The sequence below is a fragment of the Aspergillus ambiguus genome (genome assembly GCF_047715705.1).
Source record: "Aspergillus ambiguus strain CBS 117.58 unplaced genomic scaffold BDV59scaffold_4, whole genome shotgun sequence".
Lineage (NCBI taxonomy): Eukaryota > Fungi > Ascomycota > Eurotiomycetes > Eurotiales > Aspergillaceae > Aspergillus > Aspergillus ambiguus.
Genome location: NW_027395517.1, coordinates 587,402 through 610,876, shown reverse-complemented (window position 1 = coordinate 610,876; position 23,475 = coordinate 587,402). Strand labels below are relative to the sequence as shown.

The 23,475-nt window shown below is 55.0% G+C and overlaps 8 protein-coding genes across 8 annotated transcripts; 5 read left to right on the top strand and 3 right to left on the bottom strand.

Annotated features, from left to right (window-relative positions):
• The first annotated feature begins 1,537 nt into the window (after positions 1-1,537).
• BDV59DRAFT_109941 (beta-glucosidase) lies at positions 1,538-4,669 on the top strand. Its single transcript, XM_073686592.1, has 6 exons — positions 1,538-1,654; positions 1,730-1,872; positions 1,923-2,020; positions 2,089-3,280; positions 3,339-4,197; positions 4,252-4,669. The coding sequence occupies exons 1-6, from the start codon at positions 1,598-1,600 to the stop codon at positions 4,483-4,485; spliced, it is 2,583 nt and encodes an 860-aa protein (XP_073551390.1). The 5' UTR covers positions 1,538-1,597; the 3' UTR covers positions 4,486-4,669.
• Positions 4,670-4,765: 96 nt separating this feature from the next.
• Positions 4,766-5,946, top strand: BDV59DRAFT_109931 (putative inositol phospholipid biosynthesis protein Scs3). Its single transcript, XM_073686591.1, has 2 exons — positions 4,766-5,681; positions 5,744-5,946. The coding sequence occupies exons 1-2, from the start codon at positions 4,902-4,904 to the stop codon at positions 5,843-5,845; spliced, it is 882 nt and encodes a 293-aa protein (XP_073551389.1). The 5' UTR covers positions 4,766-4,901; the 3' UTR covers positions 5,846-5,946.
• Positions 5,947-5,984: 38 nt separating this feature from the next.
• On the bottom strand, positions 5,985-7,247 carry BDV59DRAFT_198984 (uncharacterized protein; the record flags this gene model as incomplete). The annotated part of the gene is made up of 3 exons (XM_073693268.1): positions 5,985-6,037; positions 6,092-6,355; positions 6,416-7,247. The coding sequence occupies 3 exons, from the start codon at positions 7,245-7,247 to the stop codon at positions 5,985-5,987; spliced, it is 1,149 nt and encodes a 382-aa protein (XP_073551388.1).
• On the top strand, positions 6,881-8,980 carry BDV59DRAFT_171088 (putative erythromycin esterase). The gene has a single exon (XM_073688524.1). It carries the CDS (start codon positions 7,537-7,539, stop codon positions 8,944-8,946), a length of 1,410 nt encoding a protein of 469 aa, XP_073551387.1. The 5' UTR covers positions 6,881-7,536; the 3' UTR covers positions 8,947-8,980.
• A 164-nt stretch (positions 8,981-9,144) lies between these two features.
• BDV59DRAFT_171087 (uncharacterized protein) lies at positions 9,145-11,741 on the top strand. Its single transcript, XM_073688523.1, has 2 exons — positions 9,145-9,340; positions 9,430-11,741. Exons 1-2 carry the CDS (start codon positions 9,290-9,292, stop codon positions 11,251-11,253), a joined length of 1,875 nt encoding a protein of 624 aa, XP_073551386.1. The 5' UTR covers positions 9,145-9,289; the 3' UTR covers positions 11,254-11,741.
• Positions 11,742-11,747: 6 nt separating this feature from the next.
• On the bottom strand, positions 11,748-18,541 carry BDV59DRAFT_109904 (DNA-binding ATPase). Its single transcript, XM_073686589.1, has 5 exons — positions 18,173-18,541; positions 17,961-18,107; positions 17,886-17,903; positions 12,449-17,833; positions 11,748-12,391 (listed from the first exon to the last, which is right to left on the bottom strand). The coding sequence occupies exons 2-5, from the start codon at positions 17,969-17,971 to the stop codon at positions 12,094-12,096; spliced, it is 5,712 nt and encodes a 1,903-aa protein (XP_073551385.1). The 5' UTR covers positions 17,972-18,107; positions 18,173-18,541; the 3' UTR covers positions 11,748-12,093.
• Positions 18,542-19,663: 1,122 nt separating this feature from the next.
• Positions 19,664-20,221, bottom strand: BDV59DRAFT_198980 (uncharacterized protein; the record flags this gene model as incomplete). The annotated part of the gene is made up of 3 exons (XM_073693267.1): positions 19,664-19,810; positions 19,913-20,049; positions 20,194-20,221. The coding sequence occupies 3 exons, from the start codon at positions 20,219-20,221 to the stop codon at positions 19,664-19,666; spliced, it is 312 nt and encodes a 103-aa protein (XP_073551384.1).
• A 211-nt stretch (positions 20,222-20,432) lies between these two features.
• BDV59DRAFT_171082 (secretory pathway Sec39 family protein) lies at positions 20,433-23,425 on the top strand. Its single transcript, XM_073688522.1, has 3 exons — positions 20,433-21,987; positions 22,037-22,190; positions 22,251-23,425. Exons 1-3 carry the CDS (start codon positions 20,466-20,468, stop codon positions 23,323-23,325), a joined length of 2,751 nt encoding a protein of 916 aa, XP_073551383.1. The 5' UTR covers positions 20,433-20,465; the 3' UTR covers positions 23,326-23,425.
• The last annotated feature ends 50 nt before the right edge of the window (positions 23,426-23,475 follow it).

Below are 23,475 nucleotides of genomic sequence, written 5' to 3'. Positions count from 1 at the left end.
TAAATATCGGACGAGATGACTGCGGGACCTCGTCAACAATGCCCTGTCCGGGAGCGACCAAGGTTGGGAGGGTTAGGTGACCAATGCTAAGTGTCTAGTGGCGGTGCCTGTGCCCACACGGGACACTCCAGATTCGTTACCCCACATGCTTAGTATGGAGTATGGAGGAGGCTAGTTGATTAAATTGTTAGCGGTATCGGGTAGTGTGGTGAGGGAGCTTGGCTGACGTATGGAGGATCCATTGTCATGTTGTGGTCAGGGTCTGTACGTATTAGGAGATCCTGAATGAGAATCCTTGGAACCAGCTAAGGCCAGGATTGAGGCTGGCGCTTTCTGATCCTGAAGGCTTGAGGTGTGGAGAGAGAAATCCTGCGTAGGCACGGCACATACTGCGGACTCTGTAGGAAGGAAGGGATTGGGGTTTACCCGTCGGGCGGGACCCCGTCATCTCGGGTCCTTGTTGGAGCCGGCAAAATGAGTCGGAACGATTGTGGCATCATAAATACCGGGTAGTCGGAGGCAGAGGAGGAAGAATAGTTTCTCCTAGATTTCGCCGACTGGTTGTTGACCTGAAATCATGGGGCTAGGAGATCAATTCGGCAGCGTCGCAGACGATCCAAATAACTGTGGACATGGACTCCACCGTGAACGAGGGATTCGATTCCATGATGTCGGATGTTTCGCTTGTTCGGAGACGACTCGAAATTATAGCCCAGCCGGGTGTATCCATGTCAACCTTGCATGAAAGGGACGGTTGATAGCCCTTGCAGGGACGGCCTCTGCAGTGTCTGACATTGTTATGGAAATGCCCGGAGTACAGGCAAGTGAAGATGAAGGATGATGCGGGGAAGTAGTAGGTAGATGATACCACGGTAACATGGTTGTACGGTGGTGGACGCATGCGTTGTTCGCTTGTCAGTCCGGTGGAGATGGAAATTGCTTCGAAGGACGCAGAAGGTAGAGGAATCAACGCGATCGAGGAATGCCGTCTCGTGTCATCATGTTGCTCTAGATCGTAGCTTAGTTCGGGAATGTTAACCATGGAAGCCTGACGGCACAACCTTGAAGTGGTGGTCCCTGGTATCAATATGTATTACGGCTAATTTCCCCCCGGATTTTTCGGCCTCCAGATGGGGAGGTGAAGACAAGAGGCTTTCTGCGGGGCAGCCAAGAAGCAATTGACCGGAGAATACCCGCGTCAGGATACAGATGTCTGGTATACTTGGAGAGGTACAGAAATCGGTAGATAGGAAAGATTCTACCTGTAGTCAGAGATCCATGACAGCGGATCATCCTTGGATAAAGTAGATATTCCCTTATTAATCGCAGGAAGAAGGATTCTCCAGCTCCCTGTCGATCACGCCCTTTCTAGAGGGAAAGGAGTCGGTATGTGGCGCATGATGGACCCTACGGAGGAGTCCCTGAGGTACTTACTTAGCTTTACGCAGTACGCCGTATTCTTAGTATTGACTTCTCCCTCCTTCCCCGTCAGGCGTTGCATACTTAAATCCACCCTCTCTCTCCCTTCCTCGCTCCCCTTGTCTTTCCCTCTCATCCTCTATCCCCCTCTCCTCCTCCATCTCCTCCTTCCGCCACCATGAAGCTCTCCTTCTTCGAGGTGGTGGCCGTGACGGCTTCCGTAGTGAGCGCACAGGTAATGTCTCACTCCTTTATACTACCTATACACCTTGGGCTTCCTCCCGACTCTAACCATACATTCCACCACCAGGATGGCCTCGCCTACTCGCCGCCATACTACCCTTCTCCCTGGGCTGATGGCCATGGTGAATGGGCTAACGCCTACAAACGCGCAGTGGGCATCGTCTCTAAGATGACCTTGACCGAAAAGGTCAACCTCACCACCGGTACTGGGTAAGTCAGGTGGAACATTCCTGAACGTCCAATGGCTCATCACTGTGTAGGTGGGAGTTGGAGCGATGCGTCGGTCAAACTGGGAGCGTCCCTAGACTTAACATCCCCAGTATCTGTTTGCAAGACAGTCCCCTGGGTGTCCGTGATTGTATGTTTGCTATGTTTGCCCCCATCATTGTGATGCCTTCGACCCCATCCCTGACAGAATATCCCTAGCCGACTATAACTCCGCGTTCCCTGCCGGTGTCAATGTCGCCGCCACGTGGGACAAGGGCCTCGCTTACCAGCGGGGCAAGGCAATGGGTGAGGAATTCAGTGATAAGGGTATCGATGTCCAGTTGGGCCCTGCAGCTGGTCCGCTGGGCAGATCTCCCGATGGCGGCCGGAACTGGGAGGGGTTCTCTCCGGATCCCGCCCTTACCGGTGTCCTCTTCGCCGAGACGATCAAGGGTATTCAAGATGCCGGGGTCATCGCTACCGCCAAGCACTACATCGTCAATGAACAGGAACATTTCCGTCAAGTCAGCGAGGCCAAGGGCTACGGGTTCGACATCACCGAAACCGTGAGCTCGAACCTGGACGACAAGACCATGCACGAGTTGTATCTCTGGCCTTTCGCAGACGCCGTGCGTGCCGGCGTGGGTGCCGTGATGTGCTCCTACAACCAGATCAACAACAGTTATGGATGCCAAAATAGCGAAACCCTGAACAAGCTCCTGAAGGCGGAACTTGGCTTCCAGGGATTCGTCATGAGCGACTGGAGCGCCCACCACAGCGGTGTGGGCTCCGCCTTGGCTGGTATGGACATGTCCATGCCTGGCGATATCAGCTTCAACAGTGGCACTTCCTACTTTGGCACGAATCTGACGGTTGGCGTCCTGAACGGTACCATCCCCCAATGGCGCGTCGATGACATGGCTGTTCGTATCATGGCTGCCTACTACAAGGTCGGTCGCGACCGCCACTGGACCCCTCCCAACTTTAGCTCCTGGACGAGGGATGAGTATGGCTACGAGCATTTCGCTGTTTCCGAAGGTGCTTACGAACGTGTCAACGAATTCGTCAATGTGCAGCGTGACCACGCCGACTTGATCCGTCGTATCGGTGCCGATAGCACCGTGCTTTTGAAGAACAAGGGTGTTCTCCCCTTGACGGGCCGGGAGAAGACCGTCGGCATCCTGGGTGAGGACGCTGGTTCTAACCCAAAGGGGGCGAATGGTTGCAGTGACCGTGGCTGTGACAAGGGAACTCTGGCGATGAGTTGGGGTAGCGGTACTGCTAACTTCCCTTACCTTGTGACCCCGGAACAGGCCATTCAGAACGAAGTGCTCAAAGGTCGTGGAAACGTCTTCGCAGTGACTGACAACTACGATATGGAGCAAGTTGCGGCGGTTGCCTCTCAGTCCAGGTGCGTTTCTAGTCACTCCCCCCATCGCTCTGTACCAGGTAATCCTAACTAGTTCTAGCGTGTCGCTGGTCTTTGTAAATGCCGATGCCGGTGAAGGATATATCAATGTGGACGGGAACATGGGTGATCGCAAGAACCTCACCCTCTGGCAGAATGGAGAGCAAGTGATCAAGACCGTGACCAAGAATTGCAACAACACGGTTGTTGTGATCCATTCCTCTGGACCTGTTCTCATCAGTGACTGGTATGAGCACCCCAATGTGACCGCCATCCTCTGGGCGGGTCTCCCAGGCCAGGAGTCCGGAAACTCCATTGCAGATGTCCTGTACGGTCGCGTCAACCCTGGCGGCAAGACCCCATTCACCTGGGGCAAGACGCGTGAGGCCTACGGCGCCTACCTTGTCACCGAGCCCAACAACGGCAAGGGTGCTCCTCAGGTCAACTTCAATGAGGGCGTGTTTATTGACTACCGCCACTTCGACAAGTATAATGAGACCCCCATCTATGAGTTTGGCTATGGCTTGAGCTATACCACCTTTGAATTGAGCAACCTCCAGGTGGAGGCGCTGAACGGATCCAGTTACGTCCCGACCACTGGCCAGACCAAGGCTGCGCAGACCTTGGGTCAAGTCCAAGACGCATCCAGCTACCTGTACCCAGATGGGCTGAAGAGAATTACCGAATTCATCTACCCGTGGTTGAACTCTACCGACTTGAAGGCGTCCACCGGTGAGACTGACTACGGCGAGCCTAACTGGCAATATATCCCCCAGGATGCCACCGATGGCTCTCCCCAGCCTCTTCTGCCCGCTAGTGGCGGCCCTGGCGGCAACCCTGGCCTCTACGAGGATCTCTTCCGTGTTTCTGTGACTGTTACCAACACCGGCAAGGTTGCCGGTTCTGAAGTTCCCCAGTTGGTACGTTATATGCTGCTGTAGCTGACGATGAACGGCTGCTGACTCTCGATATAGTATGTTTCGCTCGGCGGCCCTGACGAGCCGAAATTGGTGCTGCGTAAGTTCGAGCGCCTGCACCTCGCCCCCGGCCAGCAGAGAGTGTGGTCTACTACTCTGAACCGTCGTGATCTCGCCAACTGGGATACTGTTACCCAGGACTGGAAGGTCACCCCGTATGGTAAGGCCATCTTTGTCGGCAACTCTTCGCGCAAGCTGCCTCTCTCTGGTCGCTTGCCAAGGGTCCAGTAAGGGGAGGTGATTGGGAATGATTGCATGGTTTGGATTATGACGCACATTCTTTTGAGTCCACGGACCAAGTTAATTTTATTCCTGTGTTTTGGATCTTCAATCATCCGTAGATTCTTTGTTGCGAGAATTACATAGAGGAGTTTCTTACCTATGTCCTGGCATACTCAACGTGGCTTCTAAGAATGAGTCAATAGAAGGGAGTGGTATAGAGCTTAGTAAGCATTCAGATGCAGGCACGACGTCATCTTTTTCAAAACTCCCTCGGTTCTGCCACGGCCCAAACTCCCCAATTCTCCTCCACCGTGAGATACACTTCCTGCGTCGTCAAAACCTCCCTAGCCTGCCAGTTAGTCCCCAGGTGCGACAGAAGAAAGACCCCCCAGCCGCATTGGGGACCGACGGAAGGTAGAAAAACCATGGCTTCTTCCGCCAGGGCGTCGTCTCCCCCCGGCATCCGGCCCTTTCAACCTCCCACGGCCGCTCTCCTGGTCTATCCCGCCACGTTAATCGTGGGATCGTTATTTTCTGTTCTCTCGCCGACTGCGCAGGGCTCACGAGCCTCCGCGTATGGAGATCCGACGACGATGACGCCGACTGCCGGCGCTGACGCCCCTGTCAATTATTTCGCGCGCAAGAACAACATCTTCAACGTCTACTTCGTCAAGATCGGCTGGCTCTGGACCACGCTAGCCTTCACCGCGATCCTCTTGGGCCACTCGACCTACACGGCTCCGTCGAGCCAACGCCCGCGCCGCACCGGCCAGGCCCTCCTCCGATACGCCCTCGCCACCCTGGCCTGGTGGTTGACAACACAGTGGTTCTTTGGGCCGGCGATCATCGACCGCAGCTTTGTGCTCACTGGTGGGAGGTGTGAGCGTGTCGCGCCCCTTGCCGGCGATGCTGGTGATGGTGATGATTCGCCCGGTCTCCGGACGCTGTTCTCCGCGGCAGCCTGTAAGGCTGCCGGTGGGGCGTGGCATGGCGGCCATGATGTGAGCGGGCATGTGTTTATGCTTGTGCTGGCCACGGCGGTGCTGGTTTTTGAGTTGGGTGGGGTGCTTGGGGGTGCGGATGCTGGGAAAGGGTCGGAGGTGGGCGTGGGCTCCTGGTCGAGGCGGTTCGTGGTTGCTGTCGTTGGATTGAGCTGGTGGATGCTCCTGATGACGGCTATCTGGTTCCACACGTGGCTTGAAAAGGTATGTTATGGCTCTGGCTCTGTTTTAATGTTTAAAGTCGCGGGGGCTAACGCGGCTACCAGCTGAATGGACTGCTCATCGCTCTGGGCACTGTATATATGGTCTACATCCTGCCGCGACGCGTGACTCCCTGGAGGAACGTGGTGGGCGTCCCTGGAGTATAGGTTATTTTTTCGTCTTGAGTGTCTGATGATACAACATGGATAGGATGGCATTTTGTTAGACTACAATCTCGGTTGCCGCAACGCATGCATAATGTAGAGTACCTCGATGTACATTATCTGTTTTCATGGATGTTTACGTTTACTTCTCCGGCTGGGGCACGGGCTCGCGACCTAGATATCCGTGGCGAAAAGCTGCAGACTGTCAGCTGAACCGGTTTCGATGCCGTATGCTGTCTGCGGACTCACCTCCCGGTAGCAACGCCGACGCATACATCACCCGCGTGATGGGCCGCAGGTCGTCCGGCGTTGCCTCCGTGTACATGGACTTTTCCATGTAGATATTCCACGAATCCAGGATCTTGTCGGCGTACGTTTTCAGGTCGATCGAGCGTTCCTTCTCGGACGACTCCTCCGACATGCACTGGATGCCCATGCAGGTGCCAAACTCACGGAACGCAAGCCGGAATTTGACGCTTCGTTGCAGGTACTGGTTGATCTCGAAGAGATCATCTGCGCCGATGTCAGCAGACATTCCGCAACCAGGACAAGGGAGAAAAGACAAAAACCCACAGATGTTCTCGAAACACTGGCCGGCCAGCTGCATCGCCCACTCCTCCTTCTCGGCGAACCAGTGCGCCGTCCACAGCGTCATGCCCAGATCCAGCGGATCACTGGAGACGAAGTGCCCGCCCTTTCGCGCCATCACGCGGCGATAATCGCGGATCTCCTCGTCCAGCACGTCGGCGCTCTGGCCCGCCGCCACCGCGGACGCCTGCAACAGCCGACAAACCACATACCCGTCGACCGGGTCCAGGTTGCCCTCCGACGCCACGAGCGGCGTCGATAGGTCCATCGCCATCTTCCACACCATGCGCGGCCGCGCCGATGTCCGGTTGACGAAGAATCGCGGGTGGATCGCCTTGGCCAGCGCTACCGCTTGCTGGTTGTAGGTCGGGTCGCCGGTCGCCAGCGACAGCCGATTCAGCGCGAACATCCACATCGTCAGGTAGTGGTGGTACTGCCCGTCGCCGTCGGGGCCATGCGCGTCCATCTTGCCGATGCGCAGCCCGCCGCCGAGCGGGTTCTCGTCCGTCGCGCCGGGGAGACGCCGCTGGCCGTCGCGCGTGCGGCCTAGTACGTTGTGGACCGTGTCGGCGAGCTGCCGCGCCAGGACCAGGTACCGATCGTCTTGGGAGGGCGAGGCGCTGCGGTACTCGTGGTGGAGCGTGATGAAGTTGATCACCCCGAAGGCATCGGTCCAGAGATACCGTCCACGATGGCCGCCGGACCGTGGGGGTGGGGTCCAGCTTCTCGGGTCGGAGACGCCGTCGAAGTTCCCGTAGACGGATTCCATCACGCGTTGGAATCGTCCGAGCGCGGGCGGGGGACTGTTGCTGGTCATGGTGGTGCGAGTTATGTAGTAGGTGCGTAAGCGTTGGTAGGTGATCGTTCGGCGGGTACACCTCAACATGAGAAATTAGTTGCGGCTGAGATTGCCTGCAGAAATATGCGCCATGGTGCCTGGGGTTCTGTCGTGGTGGCTGAACGACTGCGAGTTGCGGGCGATGTGAAGTCATAATGAACGCGGTGTGATTTCATTTGCCGCTGACCTTGTATATAGATGCGATGGCCACTGCACGGCGACAAGCCCTCGCCCGTCCTTGAAATTACCGGTAAAATGTAATATATTCATGAGTCGAGTGATCGGCAATTTTAGACAGCTGTTTCGACATCGTCAGACGAAGCCCCTCGCCATGTCTCAGCTCCAGGAGCTCTTTACCGCCGCGGCTCGTCCGCTACCAGACATCCAGGATCCCGGCTTTGGCGCCCAGTTCGACGACTTTGGCGACTATGACGTTGTCTTGCTGGGCGATGGCAGCCATGGCACGTCGGAGTTCTACAGAGCCCGGGCCGAGATCACCAAACGGCTGATTGAGCGTCATGGCTTCACGATGGTCGCGGTGGAGGCCGACTGGCCGGACGCCGAAGATATCGACCGCTACGTGCGCCAGCGGCCGGGTCCCAAGGCCAAGATCGGAGGCCACACGCGTGATTACACGCCCTTTGGCCGGTTCCCGACGTGGATGTGGCGCAACCGCGAAATGCAGGAGCTGACCGAGTGGATGCGCAACCACAACGCAGGCCTCCCCCACGACCAGAAGGCCGGGTTCTACGGGTTGGATCTCTACAGCATGGGGGCATCGATCCACGCCGTGATCGAGTACCTCGACCGCGTCGACCCGGCCGCCGGCAAGGACGCCCGGCGGCGGTACGGCTGTTTGGAGCCGTGGGTGGATGACCCGGCCGCGTACGGGCTGGCGGCACTGCAGGGGATGGGAGACTGCGAGGCCGGGGTGGTGAAGATGCTGCGCAGCCTCCTCGCCAAACGGCTCGAGTACGAGCAGGACATGCACGATGGCGAGGAGTTCCACAGCACCGAGCAGAACGCCTACTTGGTGCGCGATGCGGAGCGCTACTACAAGGCCATGTACTACAGCTCGGCGTCGTCGTGGACGCTGCGCGATACCCACATGGTCGACACGCTGCGACGGCTCCTGCGCTCCAAGACGCCCGGGAGCAAAGCCGTCGTCTGGGCGCACAACTCGCACTGTGGCGACGCGCGGTCCACGGCCATGGGTAGCCGGCGCAAGGAGGTCAACATCGGGCAACTGTGTCGCGAGCAGTTCGGCCCCGAGAAGGTCGCGCTGATCGGCTGCGGCACGGATACCGGCACCGTCGCGGCGGCCCACGAGTGGGATGATAATATGGAGGTTATGAACGTGCGGCCGTCGCGCCCCGACAGCTGGGAGCGACTGGCGCACAACACGGGACTGCCCCGGTTCGTGCTGGACTTACGTCGCGGGCGGATCGACCCGCAGCTGGCGAAGCTGATGGAGGCCGAGGAGAACCGACTGGAGCGGTTTATTGGGGTGATCTATCGCCCGGAGACAGAGCGGGTGTCGCATTATTCGCAGGCGGATCTGTTGAACCAGTTTGACGCATATGTCTGGTTTGATCGTACGGAGGCCGTTAAACCGCTGGACCGAATCCAGCCACACACGGCGCTAGGCAAGGAAGAAACGTATCCGTTTGGGCTGTAGGTTAGCTGTCGTGGGCGAGAATAGGAAGAGTATACAACCTCCGGATGGGGAGATGCGTTTAGGACTCCAAGAGGACTTGTAGAGCGTATGACGTCAGCTCACCGCCCGGCACTATTTTTGTTTACACTTTTCCCGATCGGGCCGACAGCATTCTCGCTTTTGCAACTTCGACTTCATTAATTTCTCCGCCCCCTTACCGTCGTCCCATCTCCATCCCTTTCGTCATCCTCCTCGTCTTTGTCTTTTATTCCGCATTCTCCCCGTTCCGCCTCTTCGTCAGCCCTCTTCTGCCGCCTCCATCCGACCTCCATTCGTCCTTTTTTTTTTTTCTCGCCCATACACCATGCCGGTTCGCCGGTCTGCTCGCCTGCGTAGTCGCCAGGCCTCCTCCGAGGTAGGTACATCTCCTTGTGCCATCATTGTTTACCCTCGCTCTCGTCGCGTTCCGCCCTTGCGTGGACTGACCCTCGCTTCATCTCCTAGGAGCCGGAGCCTCCCACCGATCCTGGCAACATCAACACCAGCAACGGCCACCATAACAACCCCTCCCATGAGAATAAAAGCTCCCACGACAACGCCCTCCCTACCGTCATGGAACGTGACGAAAATCCCGTGATTGATGCCCCTCCAGCTCCCACCCACAGTCCTTCCGCTGGAAAGCCTACCGTGAAAACACCTGTCAAGTCCTCATCTGCGAAGAAATCCCCCGCGATCAAAACCCCTACCAGCGCCGTAACCCGCCCGTCCCATCAGGAGATGCACCCCAGCAAGGTGCATCAGAGTACCACCAAACAGGCGGACTCGGGCCTTATCTTGGGCTTCAACCCGATCCCGAAAGATGCCGAGGGCAACGTGGTGAAGGACTCCCTCATCCAGAATACCCCGACCAAGACCAAACCTTCACCCGCCTCCAACTATGGCACTCCCGGCTTTGAGTTCAAGTTTGCCTGCCAGGAATCCCAGCTCAGTGACGAAGCGAAAAAGCTGATGGAGAGTGTACGTGAGGACGTCGCCAAGATCAAGGCCCAGATGGCTCAGCAAAAGGACGAGCGTTCGCCACAGAAGGATGAGCTGCAACAGGCCATGGACCGCAGAATCGCGAAACCAAAGGGCAAGGCCGGTCGCTTCAGCGACGTTCACATGGCTGAGTTCAAGAAAATGGACTCTATCGCAGGACACGCGTCGGCATTCCGTGCTGCTCCTGGGCGCTTCCAGCCTGTGCAGAAGACCCTCAAACGTACCAACTCGAAGGCGCGTCTGGATGAGTCCGATGCCCAAACTCCACCTGCAAAGTCTCCCGTCCGGCCGTCTGCGCCCACCCCAAACACCGCCACTTTTAAACGCGCGAAACAAGGCCAGACCGACGATATTTCCACCCGTCGCCCGACGAATAGCCAAGATCGCACCCCGAAACCAGTGCACACGCGTCCTAGACCTGCTGTCCGCGGTTCATTAATGACCCCAACGCGTGCATCTGCAGCTCGCACCTCATCTGTCAGCGTGAAGCCTCCTCGAACTACCATGATCCCCTCTCTGGCGCGCTCTCCTGCTTCGAAGCCGTCTATCATCCCGCGCACACCACAGACGGAGTTCAACCCGCGTCTCAAGAGCAACATCCCGACGCTGGGTAATCTCAAATCCATCCTCCGTCGCCATCAACCCTTATTCTCGCGTGATCCTGCTAAGATCGCCGCGGGCACACACCACACAGCTCCCGATTTCAGTCCCAGTGCACTGTTGCACCCACCTCGGGGCGCCTCGGAAGAGCCTGCCCAAACACTGTCGCCCAAGAAACACGTTGAGTTTGCTTCTGGAGCTGAAGTCGACACGGCTATGGAGGACGCTCCGGCCTCCCCGTCTCCTTCCAAGATTCCAACGGCGGCCCGTCCCGTTTCCGATGTTGTTTATCCGGCACTTCCTGCCTTGACTCCTGAGAGCAAGACCTCGACTATCCGCTCGGTCCGCCCTTCTGAAGTGCCGACCAACAGCGCCTCTCTTCCCGAAGTACCAGGCGTCCCTCACGGCATCGGGCACAAGAAACGACACCGAGAGGCGGCCGAAGGTGGCACAGATGTCGAGAATGTCCCTCCCACTGACCCTATTTCTGAAGCGCGCAGCGCAAAGAGAGTGAAGCTCAATTCCCCGGCTCCTTCCAAGACGGCACCCAGCCCTCTCAAATCTCGAACTCCCAGCAGGACCATCTCTGGCACTGGCCGCGCAAGGACACCCGCAAGCGTACGTCAGAGCCGGGGTGCGCTCAGTATGAGTCGGTTGAACATGCTGGCTCAGCCCAAGAATCGTTCCTAACCATCTCGTGGACGATTTGGAACCAAAATACATGCATTTACGAGAGTTTGGGTCGCACATAAATGATTCTACAATATCCCTCGGCGAATCGCGTTTGCTTCGTTTGTCTCATGCTTTTTGTTTTCGTACATTACTGCCTGCCCTTCCCAGATCAATACTTTGGCAATGTACTTATGGTCCTACACTCGATTCGCTTTGATGCATCTGGCATGCAGTTATGGCGTTTTCCCTTCACCCTTGTCATGATAGGTGACTGAGGCTGTTATTCTGATTAGTTCTGTCTATGGTTTGTTGTTTGCTTGATGCAAATTGTTCGGGTACTGGAATGAAACATGTTATGACAGCTACCTAGGTATCTAGTAGTTGGTTATTTTGATCGTACTCCAAACCTCCTTCTAAGCATTCTTTCGGAATGATGGCGCTCTTTCTTTTCTTACCACCATCAATGCTTATGTTTTATGAAGAAGCCCCTACGGATACTACCTACTCACTGCATACATAGTCTGCATGGAAAAATTTTTAGTCTATATTCGTCGCTCAGAGTCGTTCGTTCCAATCCATGAGATGAGATCAAGAAAAATTCCCTCCATCCAGCCACCCATCGCTTGATTTATGAATCGAGCACGCGGAAGAACCAGCAAAACATGAACTGACCCCGTAAAACAGATTGATACATCCAGGAAATATCGAAAGTAAAAAATCGTCATAGTAAAGGACAACGAAGAAAAAAAAAAAAGAGAGAAATAGAATCAAAACGCCGTCCCCGCACCAGTAGCCTTCCCTTATCTTTAAGTGATACAAATGTTCGAGGATGATAAATGCACGTTGAAGGGCCATTTGTTACCCCTTCATCGTTTCTAGGAACGAGTCCAGGTTGTATTCTTCCTGGTACTGGCGATCGTCCCAGAGTTCGCCGAGGTCGTCGAGCCATCCCTTCTTGCCCTTCTCCTTGACTTCGCCGTCGATGTCGACCATGTCGACCTCATTGCCGGTGGCGTGGTCGCTTGGTTTCTCGGCGTTATCTGCCGTTTCGCCCAGATTGAACAGGTCTAGAAGTTGGTCTGTGTCCATGGTGTTTAGGCCGGCGTTTTGTTGATTGACCACTGTTGAAGCGACGTCGATCTTGAATCGTTGCAGACTACATATTCTATTAGTAACCGAGTGACAGAACCCAGATGAAAGAATAGAAACTTACTTCAGGATCTTCTCTTCGAGGGTGCCTCTAGTGATCAACCGGTAGACGTTGACGACCTTCTTCTGGCCGATACGATGAGCTCGGTCCATGGCCTGGATGTCTTTCTGGGGGTTCCAGTCGTGCTCCACGAAGATGACCGTGTCAGCCCCTGTAAGGTTGAGTCCAAGACCTCCAACACTGGTGGTCAGGAGCAACACATCGTAGCTCGGATCTGTGTTGAAGCGGTTGACGATGTCCTGGCGGCGGGTGGCCTCGACGCCACCGTCGAGACGGAGATACTGCACCGAGGGCAGAAGCTTCTTCAGGACTTCACTTTGCACGATATCGAGCATTTCCTTCATCTGGCAGAAGACGAGAGCCCGATGCGGGCTCACGTAGCTGGCTCCAGTAGCAAGGTCGCCCTCGCTGGGAGCATCGATACCGATACCACAGTCCAGAAGCAAATCGCGCAGGGCTGTGAGTTTGGGCGCGTGGGACACATCCCGGATGTAGGAGTTTTTGTTGTGGAGGTACTGCTGGACCTCGTTGTATTGCTTGTGGCCTTCCTTGACGACCAGCGCGGGCGAGTTGCAGAGACGACGCATGTACTGCAACGCCTGGAAGATATGTTCCTTGTCAGACTTTTCGGAGCTTCCCATCTTATTTGCGAGTTGCTTTTGCTCCTTCTTCGTGAAGTCCTCGAAAAGTTTCTTCTGCAACTCACTGGGGTCGCAGTAGTAGTTCTGGATGATCTTCGGCGGCAGGTCGTTAAGAACCTCTTCCTTCAAGCGGCGGAGCAAGAACGGGAGGACTTGCTTGTGAAGGGCTTCGATCGCCAGGGCTCCCGCTTCTTGTTCCTTCGAGGATGACTTGCTGAAGCGGCTGGCGGCGATAGGCTTGGCGAAGCGATCCAGGAAGACTTTCTCTGTGCCAAGGAACCCGGGCATGAGGAAATCAAACAAGGACCACAACTCGAGCACATTGTTCTGGATGGGGGTACCCGAGAGAATCAGGCGGTGGTTGCTAGCAATGCGCTTGACAGCAATAGTGACCTTGGCCTTGGGATTCTTGATGAGATGGCCCTCGTCCAGCACGCAATAGTTCCAGTTGATGGGGCAGAGAGTATCGCTATCATTACGGCAGATATCATAAGAAGTCACAACGATATCGGCATCCGCAAGCGCACCCTTGAGTTTGCCACGCTCTGTGGGCGGTCCGACGTATGCAACGCAGTTGAGGAATGGTGCATACTGCTTGACCTCCTGCTGCCAATGACCCGAGAGGGATGGTGGGCAAACAATCAAGGACGGAAGCTTTCGCACTTCAGGTGCTTGTGACTTTGCGAATTCTTCCGCCCGCATGTGATGGTCACTCGCGACGATGCAAATGGTCTGCAGAGTCTTGCCGAGACCCATGTCATCACAGAGAATGCCGTGGAGGTTATAACGATTAAGGAAGGCCAGCCAGTTGACACCCTCTTGTTGATAAGGTCTGAGCTCCGCCTTGATGGCGACGGGCAGCTTGAACTCTTCCACCTTCCTGACATCCAGCATCTGCGACATGAACTTTCTCTCGCGCTCCCGACCCTTAAGCAACTCTTCTGAAAGACCAGGCGGGTCGGGAATACCCGCCTCCAGGGGAACAAGTTTGACTAGAGTTGCAAAGGAGGTGGTAGCTAGAAGTCGCACATCGTTATCCGAATCACTCATCCTGCCGAGAACCGGCACGACAAGGAAGATGACATATGGGAGAATGCCATCCTCCATCACATGGATGAGATGGTAGATACACTCGACGGCTCCTTGGCGGTGATGAACATCCAGAGCGTTGTTGATGGTAGGCAATACCTTCTCAACCAGCATAGTCATTCCTTCCACCGTGATAACGCTGCAGATGGTAGCAAAGCACTTAGCTGCTGAGTACCGGATCACAGACAGCTCGCATTGGAGAGCCTTCACAATAAGAGGCATGAGACCGATGACCCAAGGATAGAGACCAGGGTCAAACTTGGGCAGGAGTGCACGAAGAGTGGATAATCCATCCACGACTGTCTGGCCCAGCTCATTATCGGGGTCATTGATATTGGAGGGAAGCTGATCTCCAGAAAGAGCGTCTTTGAGCGGCCGTTCAACCAATGAAGCAAGATTAGGTACTTTGTCCAACAGCTCCGCACCGAATTTGGTGGCCAGTTGCTCAAGGGCATCCTTCGCGCCCCTTCGCATGATTCTTGCCCCCTTGGCGTCCCTTTCGAATTTAGCTGCATCTGGGTGATCGCGACGGTCCTCTTCTTTGCGAAGGGAGAGAATAGACTTCTCCAAGGCCACATTGTGGTGGAATTCGGGGGTTTCAGATGTATCCACGCAACAGTATTTGACAAGATTCCCGATGACCTTGTCGACGGGCCCACGTTTTGTTGCCTTGGTGTAGTATTCGACGAGTGATGCTATTGCGGTGGCAGAGCGCTGTTGCAGCTCGGCATTCTCTTCCTTCTTGATGCTGTCCATCATACTATTGATGATGTGACCTGGTTTCTTGGGAATGTCACTCAACGCAACCAGCGCACCAGCTGCGGCAGCTCGGATTCGCATATCCCGCTGCTCTCGGACGACCCTGGCCTCATTGATGGCACTTTCAGCTGTTGCGCGAGTGTCGCCAAGAACTTGGGTAGCAGTAATACGTTGAGCAGGAGAGAGGCTCTTCTTCAGTCGTTCAAAGTCAGGGCCAATGACTTTCTCCGCGTCGGCTAATGAGAACGCGCTGGGGCCAGCCTCGGCATCTCCCTGGACGATCACAGCAAGAACAGGCAGCCTTGAGCTAGCGACATTTGCGTGGTCGCGGAAAGTATTGAGCAGTGAGTGACATTGTGCACGGGCGACATGCAGGTAGCATGCAATATCACCGTACCATGGCGGGCGCTCCTGTTCAATGACCGGGCGCAACTGGTCACATAGAGAAGCGGTGTATCGGCTATCAGAGCCAGTTTGCCTCGCGTATTCTTCCATGATCATTGCTGCAGAAAGCTGCGATGTGGAGGCGCTATGCTTCAGCCCGTCCAATATGGACTGCCAGAGGCTTGCCAGTTCATTTTTATCCCAGAAAAAGAGAAGTTCGCCCATTGCCTTTGCAGCGTATATCTTGGACCTCAGCATGGTGTCTGCACCGACCAAGTCGATATCACCCTGCAGCATATGACCATCGACATTGTGGGCTGAGGACGGCGGTGGTACTTCCTTCTTTTCAGCCTTGCGACCACGCTTTTTCGGTCCATCCGGTGCATTGGCGGAAGTTGGAGAAGACTTTGCTGGTGCAGATGCGCTCATCGGGAAGGGTACACCAGAAGGTTTGATGAAGAGCGACGCATCCATCGGGATTGGGTATCGGGGTACACCGAAGGGAGCAATGCTTAATGTGATGAGGGGTTGAATATGAACCAACAAATCTGTGTCCGGTTTAAACCACCCACGGTATTCCAAAGCTTTAAGCAGCTCAGACCAGACTTGAAGGGAAAGCTTCAGTACACCTTCGTTCCGCTCCACAAGCAGGTTCTGGAAAATCAGGCGCACAGCCCTTCCGTTGACCCACTCATTGGTCCCTTCACCCTCGAGCTGCAGGAACGTCATGAGAGCCCGAAGGACGGCAGAACGCACACTCGTTATAGTATGGCGCAGGAACGGATAGAGACGAGGCACTAGGTTTCCAAATGAGGACTCCGGGTCCATAGACGCGTTAACTTTCATAGCATCGAGAACTTCGCGGTACGTGCACAGCTTTGCCAGAAGATCCATCACTGAGCCAGTACTTGCACTAAGATCGTCCTGGAGGTTGGAGAGGCAATCCCAGACGATGGTCATCAGTGGCCCTAACGTGGTTTGTCGTGACGTGACGAATTCTCCAGCGATGGGGACAAGAGTAGCCGCACTCACGGCGCGGACATCATCGTCGAAATCACCCAAGCCCCTCATGACCGCCTCCAACACACCATCCATGAGCTTAGAGTCCTTCACGAGAAGATCCTTTCTGACCGCGACGAGGTATCGAAGTCCGATCATGCCACCATGGCACACTTCCCATACGGGACGTTCCAGGTCCAAGTCGTTTTGCATGATGATCCGGTAGAGGCATTGGTAAACAGCAATGACGGATTTAGAAGGGAGTTGGGATAGAAGAGCACCCAATGTCTGGCCCACAGTTTCGCGAATCGGGGCGACCACATTGTCCGAGATGTAGTCACCAAAGCGATCAAGCATGAGGACACAAATCAGGCGGCAGGCAAGGTCATCCAGCCATTTCCGATTCAGAATATTATTCTCCGGTCGGCTCTTCCCCCTCACGCGCCCTGCACCGGCACCCTGCACACGAACCACCTCTCTGATGGCCATGGCAGCACCATGACGGACCTCCCAGTTAGGATCAAAGAGATCGACCATGAGGAAATCGCACATTTGTTCAAAGGGCCAGACAGGACTAGGACCTTCGTCCGGGAGTTCTGGTTGAATTATGGGCTTTTCCGGCGCTGCTTCACCCTTGAACTCGGTGACAATCTTGGAATCATCGTCACCTGTCGGGCGATCCAGGGAGAAGTAGTCGGGCTTTGAATCTCCATTGCGTTCTTCCCCATTTTCGGTTTTGATCGGGTAAGGAGTTGCTGTTGATGGTGTTGTGATAGGGGTCGTGACGTTCTCAGAGGGTCTGCGAGAAGAGAGATCTACTACGCGCACTTTACTCGCTGCGCCCAGCTTGGCACTCTGCTTGTTCTTTCGCTTGAGTTGGTTCAATTGCCGTTTACTCAGACCGGCTTCTTCGCCATTGGCGGGCTCGCATGGAGACGCCAGCGGAGGTGCAGCTGTCGCAGCGCTATGAAGACTCGGAGCTTGGGAGTTGGCTTCGTCCTTGGGTTTCAGGATCAGGTCTGCATCATCGATCAGATCGTCTTCGATGTACTTCCCCGCCAGGCCTAATCGGGACGTCAACGTCTTCTTCTGGTGCTGCAGGCGGGACGCCGGGTCCATCCCCGCGAGCGAGTACTCATATTCCTTGCCCCCGCTCCCCAGAAGTCGCTTGCCATACTTGAGGATAGAGGCGAGATCAAGCTGATCCAGTCGTAGCAAAGCCTCTTCGGGCTGGGAGTCTTCGGACTTGATCTCGACGTCGTCGTCCTCCTCCTCATCTTCGTCCTTCTTGATCATCTGACCATCCTCTTCGTTGGGATCGAAGATGTCGGCATTGGTGACAATGAGACCGATGGCCTTGGCGGCGGCAGTCCGGGTATCCCATGACTTGGACTTAAGATAAGGTAGAATGCGACCCAGAAGGTTGAAGAGCTCATCCGGGTGCTGCTTCTGAACGTCGGCCAACTGCTGGGCCGCGGTGTTGCGGATCAGCGGCGTGCTGCCCGTCTCCAGTAACCTGCATTGATTGGTCAGTGGCACGTCGAGGAGGGAAGTCATGTGGTACTCACGTGACTAGGCGATCGAGTCTAACGGGAAGCAGTTAGCGGAGAATACGAAAACGGAATGGAATAGATAATACATACCTGGAAGTCATGGCGGACAGATCCACCTCGGGAGGAGGGGGGGGGAGAAGGGGAGAGGTGAGCGGAAGATGAAGATGATGAGTGGCCAAGTGAACGGAATATGAGAACGGAAACCCCCCGTTGAGGTCAAAGAAGCAGATCCAGGTACTACTTAGGTGGTAAGTAGGTAGGGGGGAAAGGACTGCACGCCGGCGCAGGTACAAGGGACGTACTGATACGAGACCGTTACACCCGCGAGAGCGCCATGGACGGGAGGCAGTAGGGGGATTCGGTAAGGTATTGTAAGGGGATGACGATCGGCCGTGGCAGAGTGGAGATTTCAAGGTGTAGAATAATGGACCGCGACCAGAAGGGAAATGATGATGGGGAGAGGGTGGTTCATGGGAGTAGATAGGTGGAGGAGAGATAGAAAATAGTAATAAAAAAAAAAGAAAAATAATGGAATAAAAATAATAAAACAAATAAAATCAAATAAATATATAGGGAAAAAAGGGCCACAACACAATCCCCATAAATAGCGATTATTTAATAGAGACGATGGTGAGGCGACGAAGGGGGTGTACAACCACCAGGACCGGACGGCGAGTAAGTAGCATCAACATCCAGCTCGAGGTCACGCAGCCTGTTTATATCATTGGGGGCCGCTTTGGCTGGGCGCGCCGACCCATGCTTGGGCCCTGCGCGCTAGTCCCAGACTGGTTTAGCCGCTCCACGCTCTGCAAAGGTTTTCTGTTGTCACGTGATATATGCGATCGACGCCGCGAAATTACTTGACATCCAGCGCTGCTGACGTTCGTCCGGAGTCTTGCGATTCACGCAGAAGAAGGAGAAGGAGAAGAGGTATCGCGACAACGTGCAGTGTCAATCCAACCGTTGTTGCCGCCGGGCTCTCGCTATGGCGTGTCTAGGCAGCATCTCCAGATGACCTCCCACATACTCCGTAGTTAGATCAGATACCCTCCGTCATCGTCACATAGTTCCAACCACTGTCAGTCATTAAGCTTGTCTCGAGACTCCGCGACCCAAAAAGATGCCAGAAAATGCCAGATGGCCTCATCGTTATCTCCCCTCCCCGCGATCTCCATCTGAGTCATGCTCGGTTTCACTTCGATGATGCCTTCTTTTTGTTTTGGCCTCCCGTGTCTGCCTTAGGCCATCGAGTCAGCCATCCCGTATACGCCAATCAGGGACGTTCATTTTCCTGCTTACCGGATGAGGCACCTGATAAGTATCGCGTACAGAGTAGATGCATCTATGATAACGTACAACTTTATGACTTCAGCTTTGGCGGATTGAGCGTTGTTCTTTGTAGATCGTGTTCTATTTTGTCAATATTATCTATGGCGTATACCTGTTATGGACGATCATACCTTCCCATCAGCCGCATAACATGCATTATATATTTCATCATCCAAACTCCATACTATCGATCGACCTCATCCCAAGCATCCCCACTTAATCCCAAAACCCCGGGCGAAAAAGACACCACCATCCGGTTACTCCGGTTCTTCTATTTAACCTCCACCTACGGCGAGCCCCCAAACGGCAGCCCGTGAACATATATCCTACCACTTCCAGCCAATCATTCAAACAGATCGTCCATTTCTATACATCGAGGACTCCCTAATGGTAACAGAACAGCATGACGGAGGAGGAAACACCAAACAAAACCGGCAACCATGAATCAAAAAGACGGCCTCCCCTTAAGCCCTCGACAGCAACGTTGCCGACTCTTCTTCTTTCCCTAGTAGCCCCAGACTGCGGATCTGTTCGGCCTTGGGGGCGTTTTCCCGAGGGTGAGAGGCCTCAGCCTTGCGGTAGGCAGCCTGCATCTTCATCGTCCGGAGAGCCTGCGAACCCCGAGGAAATCGACGTTAGCCACTGGAACCACGCAGTGTACCCTTATTCCTCTCTCGCGACTCGAAACATCCTAGCAATCACAATTCACGTACCTCCTTTCTGTGGTGAAGACATTCGTAGTAGTCCTCCAGGGCGGGCATGCACTTCTTCTTGCCAGTCTCGCCTTCGCCGGCATTTACAACGTAGCAACCGAGAACTTCCTGCCAGAATCCGTAGCAGCGGGAGGGACCTAATACAGAGCAACAGTTGTTAGCCGGAGAGTCCGCCGGAGGGGCATGGCACGGGGATCGCGAATGAAAAGATATCCTCGCGGGATCGGCGCCAATTGGAGTAGGAAGATGCCGTCAGACAACACAGCCGTGGAACAACGTACCGCCGTTAAGACCGAAGCCCGAAGCCATTGTATCGAGTTGTGGTGAATGAGAGGCGGGGGAGAGGCAAAGGGAGACGGGGTGAAGGGGGAGCAGCGGAGGTGCGAGAGGACGAGGTTCTGCGTCCTGAGGCAAGCATTCCTATTCGCCGCTTCCGCCCGAGGTGGTCCGTGCGCTCTACCCGCGCGCTTCTCCCATTGACGTCGCCGGCAAGCACCCGAACACATCACCCTCTTTGATACTCCTCTCCAACGTTTCGCCTCCGCTCTGTGCCATGGCTCCTGCTGGCCTGTCCGGTGCCCATGCCATCTTACTGGCGACCCATCTCTGTGCCAGCGGGAAGGTGTCTAGTCTCCCTCAACTCCAGGCCCGCTTCGCGCGCTGGCTACCGCTTGAACGGGTGTTGCGCATCATATTGACCTATCTGCCGGAGAGCACTGAGCCACGAAACTACACTTCCGTGCTCCAGGAACTCTTCGAGGGGCCTTCTCACTCTGAAACTACCGACGTGGACGTGTCGTCTGTCAAAGATCTTTCAGCCGAAGCAGCGCGGAATCGTGTACGGAAGCTACGCCTTCTGCCTCTAAGATACCCCGACGACGAAGACACCCTAGAGACCGCAGACCCTCTGACCCAATTTCTCATCCACCGAGCCCACAGGATTGACTCGGAAACCGCCCTCCAACCGTTGATCCTTGACCTCCTCCTACCTTTCTACCAGCACTCCGACACTTTGCGGACATGGTTGATCTCTAGCTTATTACCGTTACTCCGACTGAACTACGAGTATTACACAAGCCAGGACGAAACATTCTCCTTGGATATCCTTGAGTCTATGGATGACAGCACCGCGATAAACGTCCTCCTTTCTATGACCAGCTCCCACCAAAACAGCATGGATCTAGTACGAAATTTGCGCGGGCTGCTTGGCCCTTGGATGTTTGGTAGCAATCGGTCGAAACGGCGCAGACTCAACAAAACTGCACAACAAACTTCGATTACCCTGCCACAGGATGAGAGCCCCTCCCAGAAGGGAGCCAGCGCGGGATGGCAGTCGGTCAACGAATGGCTGTTATCGCGAAGCTTGATCGACCATGAGAGCGTGGTCAGCGCCTTTGTACATTGGGATGGACCGGAGGATGTTGATCTGGGCGGGTATAACGAAGAGAGTGAGCAGATGTCAAATGATGAGTCAAGGAGGCTGCGAATTCGCTACGGCCAGTCAGGACTCGCCGTCGTCTACGCAAATTCAGACACCAGCGCGCCCTGCTTGGATGGCTCGTTCCAGATCTTGACACGAGTAGCCCGGATACTTGGTCTGGAAGAATCGTGTCTCCAGGACAACTCGGCACTCCCGGATGTAACCTTTGATCCTAGCCAAGTATCGTCCTCGTCGAGGGTTTCTTTATTACAGAACTCATTACTGTCAGTGTCCAATCCACTGACATCACCGTCGGCCGAGTCGGTAACTTTTCTTAACGCTATCCTCCTCTCTCTTCGCGCGTTGAGCGAACTGGGCCATCCTATCCCCTGTCGGACGGCTGCGAACATATGTCTCCATAGTAACGACGAGGCGCAGATGTTGGAACTTCGGAGCGTCATTGCGTCCATGGTTAAACAGACAAGGTCTCCCCGCGACTGGCGGAAGAGCCGCCAACAGTTACTGTGGCTTCGGGATTGGCAGGGTGACCAGTCTCAGTCGAAAGAGAACCTCCCCGTGTGCCATGGTCTCTTTTGGAGAGTTCCTCGGAATGCCATAGAAGCGGAGGTCTTGAAGGCGCTACTGGATGTTAGAGGTAAGAACGCAAGCTCTTCCATACATTATACATACTAATAACGACCCAGAGTATGACTTGGCTGTGGATATCTATGTGGGAGCCGGGTCTGCTCTAGACTCTGACCAGGTTGAAGAAGCTATTAAGGAGGCTATCTTTACAGCATACGACAATGCTAGCAATGGAAATCGCACACGCGGAGGAATGAAGAAGGCGTCTGATATGTGAGTCCCTCTAAGAATTCAAGCATATATCAGCTCTAACACTTAATTTAATCCATACAGCCTTCAAGCATTCCGCTCTCATTTCCCGGACTCTGTATCATTTAATCAAATCCACGCTCTCATAGCCGCAACGCACTCACTGTCTTTCTACTCCCTTACGTTACAACATGGCGTCCCTTTTCAGCCCGTCAGCATCAGGGTCCACCCGGATCCTCTTTCTCTAATAGAAAAGGTCCTTGACCAGAATCCAAAGGCCTACACGAAGTTGGACGATCTTCTTGGCATTGGAAGGAACCTTGTGGCGGCGGGCTTCTCGCCTCGTATACGTGATGGGAATGACGAACCTAATGATCTTGTCCTGTCGTCGGACTCTCAAGACCCCGTAACGACGGCGGAACGGCGCATAATGTCTCTTGCCATCTCATCGGCACTGTCATCCGACGATTTCGGGACTGCTTACTCTTACATTCTCACCCGTTTAACCCCTCCGTCCCTCATACCGACATCCTCCGCAGTTACCAACCCCGACGTCAAGGACGATATCTCCTGGCGTGCAGTTTATAATGCGGGCCGCTACCGTGCCCCGCCCTCGTCATCGCCTAACCTCCAATCTCAGATTCTGCAACTCTCTCAACGCATGGAACTTCTTTCTCTTGCTTTAGTTCTTGCTCCCTACCCAGAACCGCTGCCCGAGATCCTCGGAGCTTGGCGGCGGTGTGATGAGGAGCTGGGCGTTCTTCGCGCTCGTGAATCCGAAGAAGAGGAGCTCTGGGACGCCAAAGGCGACCGGTTTTCGACTGTGCCTGGCGGCTTCGGTCCTACCGATAGTGAACAGGATGCATTCGAGACCAAACAACGCCATGCCCGCCGTGCACGAGCACAGAGCCGTCTGGACCTCGAAGAAGCCCCAATGGGGCTCTTCGAGGTCGCTCGAGGCGCTGCGATGGCCCTCCACAAGAATGCGTTCCCGCTTCGTGGCGCGGGCTCTGAAGCCGCGGCCCCAGCACATGCGGATGGCGATGACGAGTCCACACAGGAGCGCGTGCGCAAGAGGGACGTCGTGAGTAATATGGTCACCGGGGGGCTGGCCAGTGGAATTGGATGGGTGCTGGGAGCACAGCCCGTTAATCGGTGAGCTCCATCTAGATGATACCATGTGCTGTATAATGTAGCTCTACGATAATACCATGATCTCAAGACTTTGCGTGGCATTCAATAGATTCAATCATTTCGTGTTTCTCACTTGTACCCTGTTCCGTCGATCTCCAAACTCCAATCTTGAACG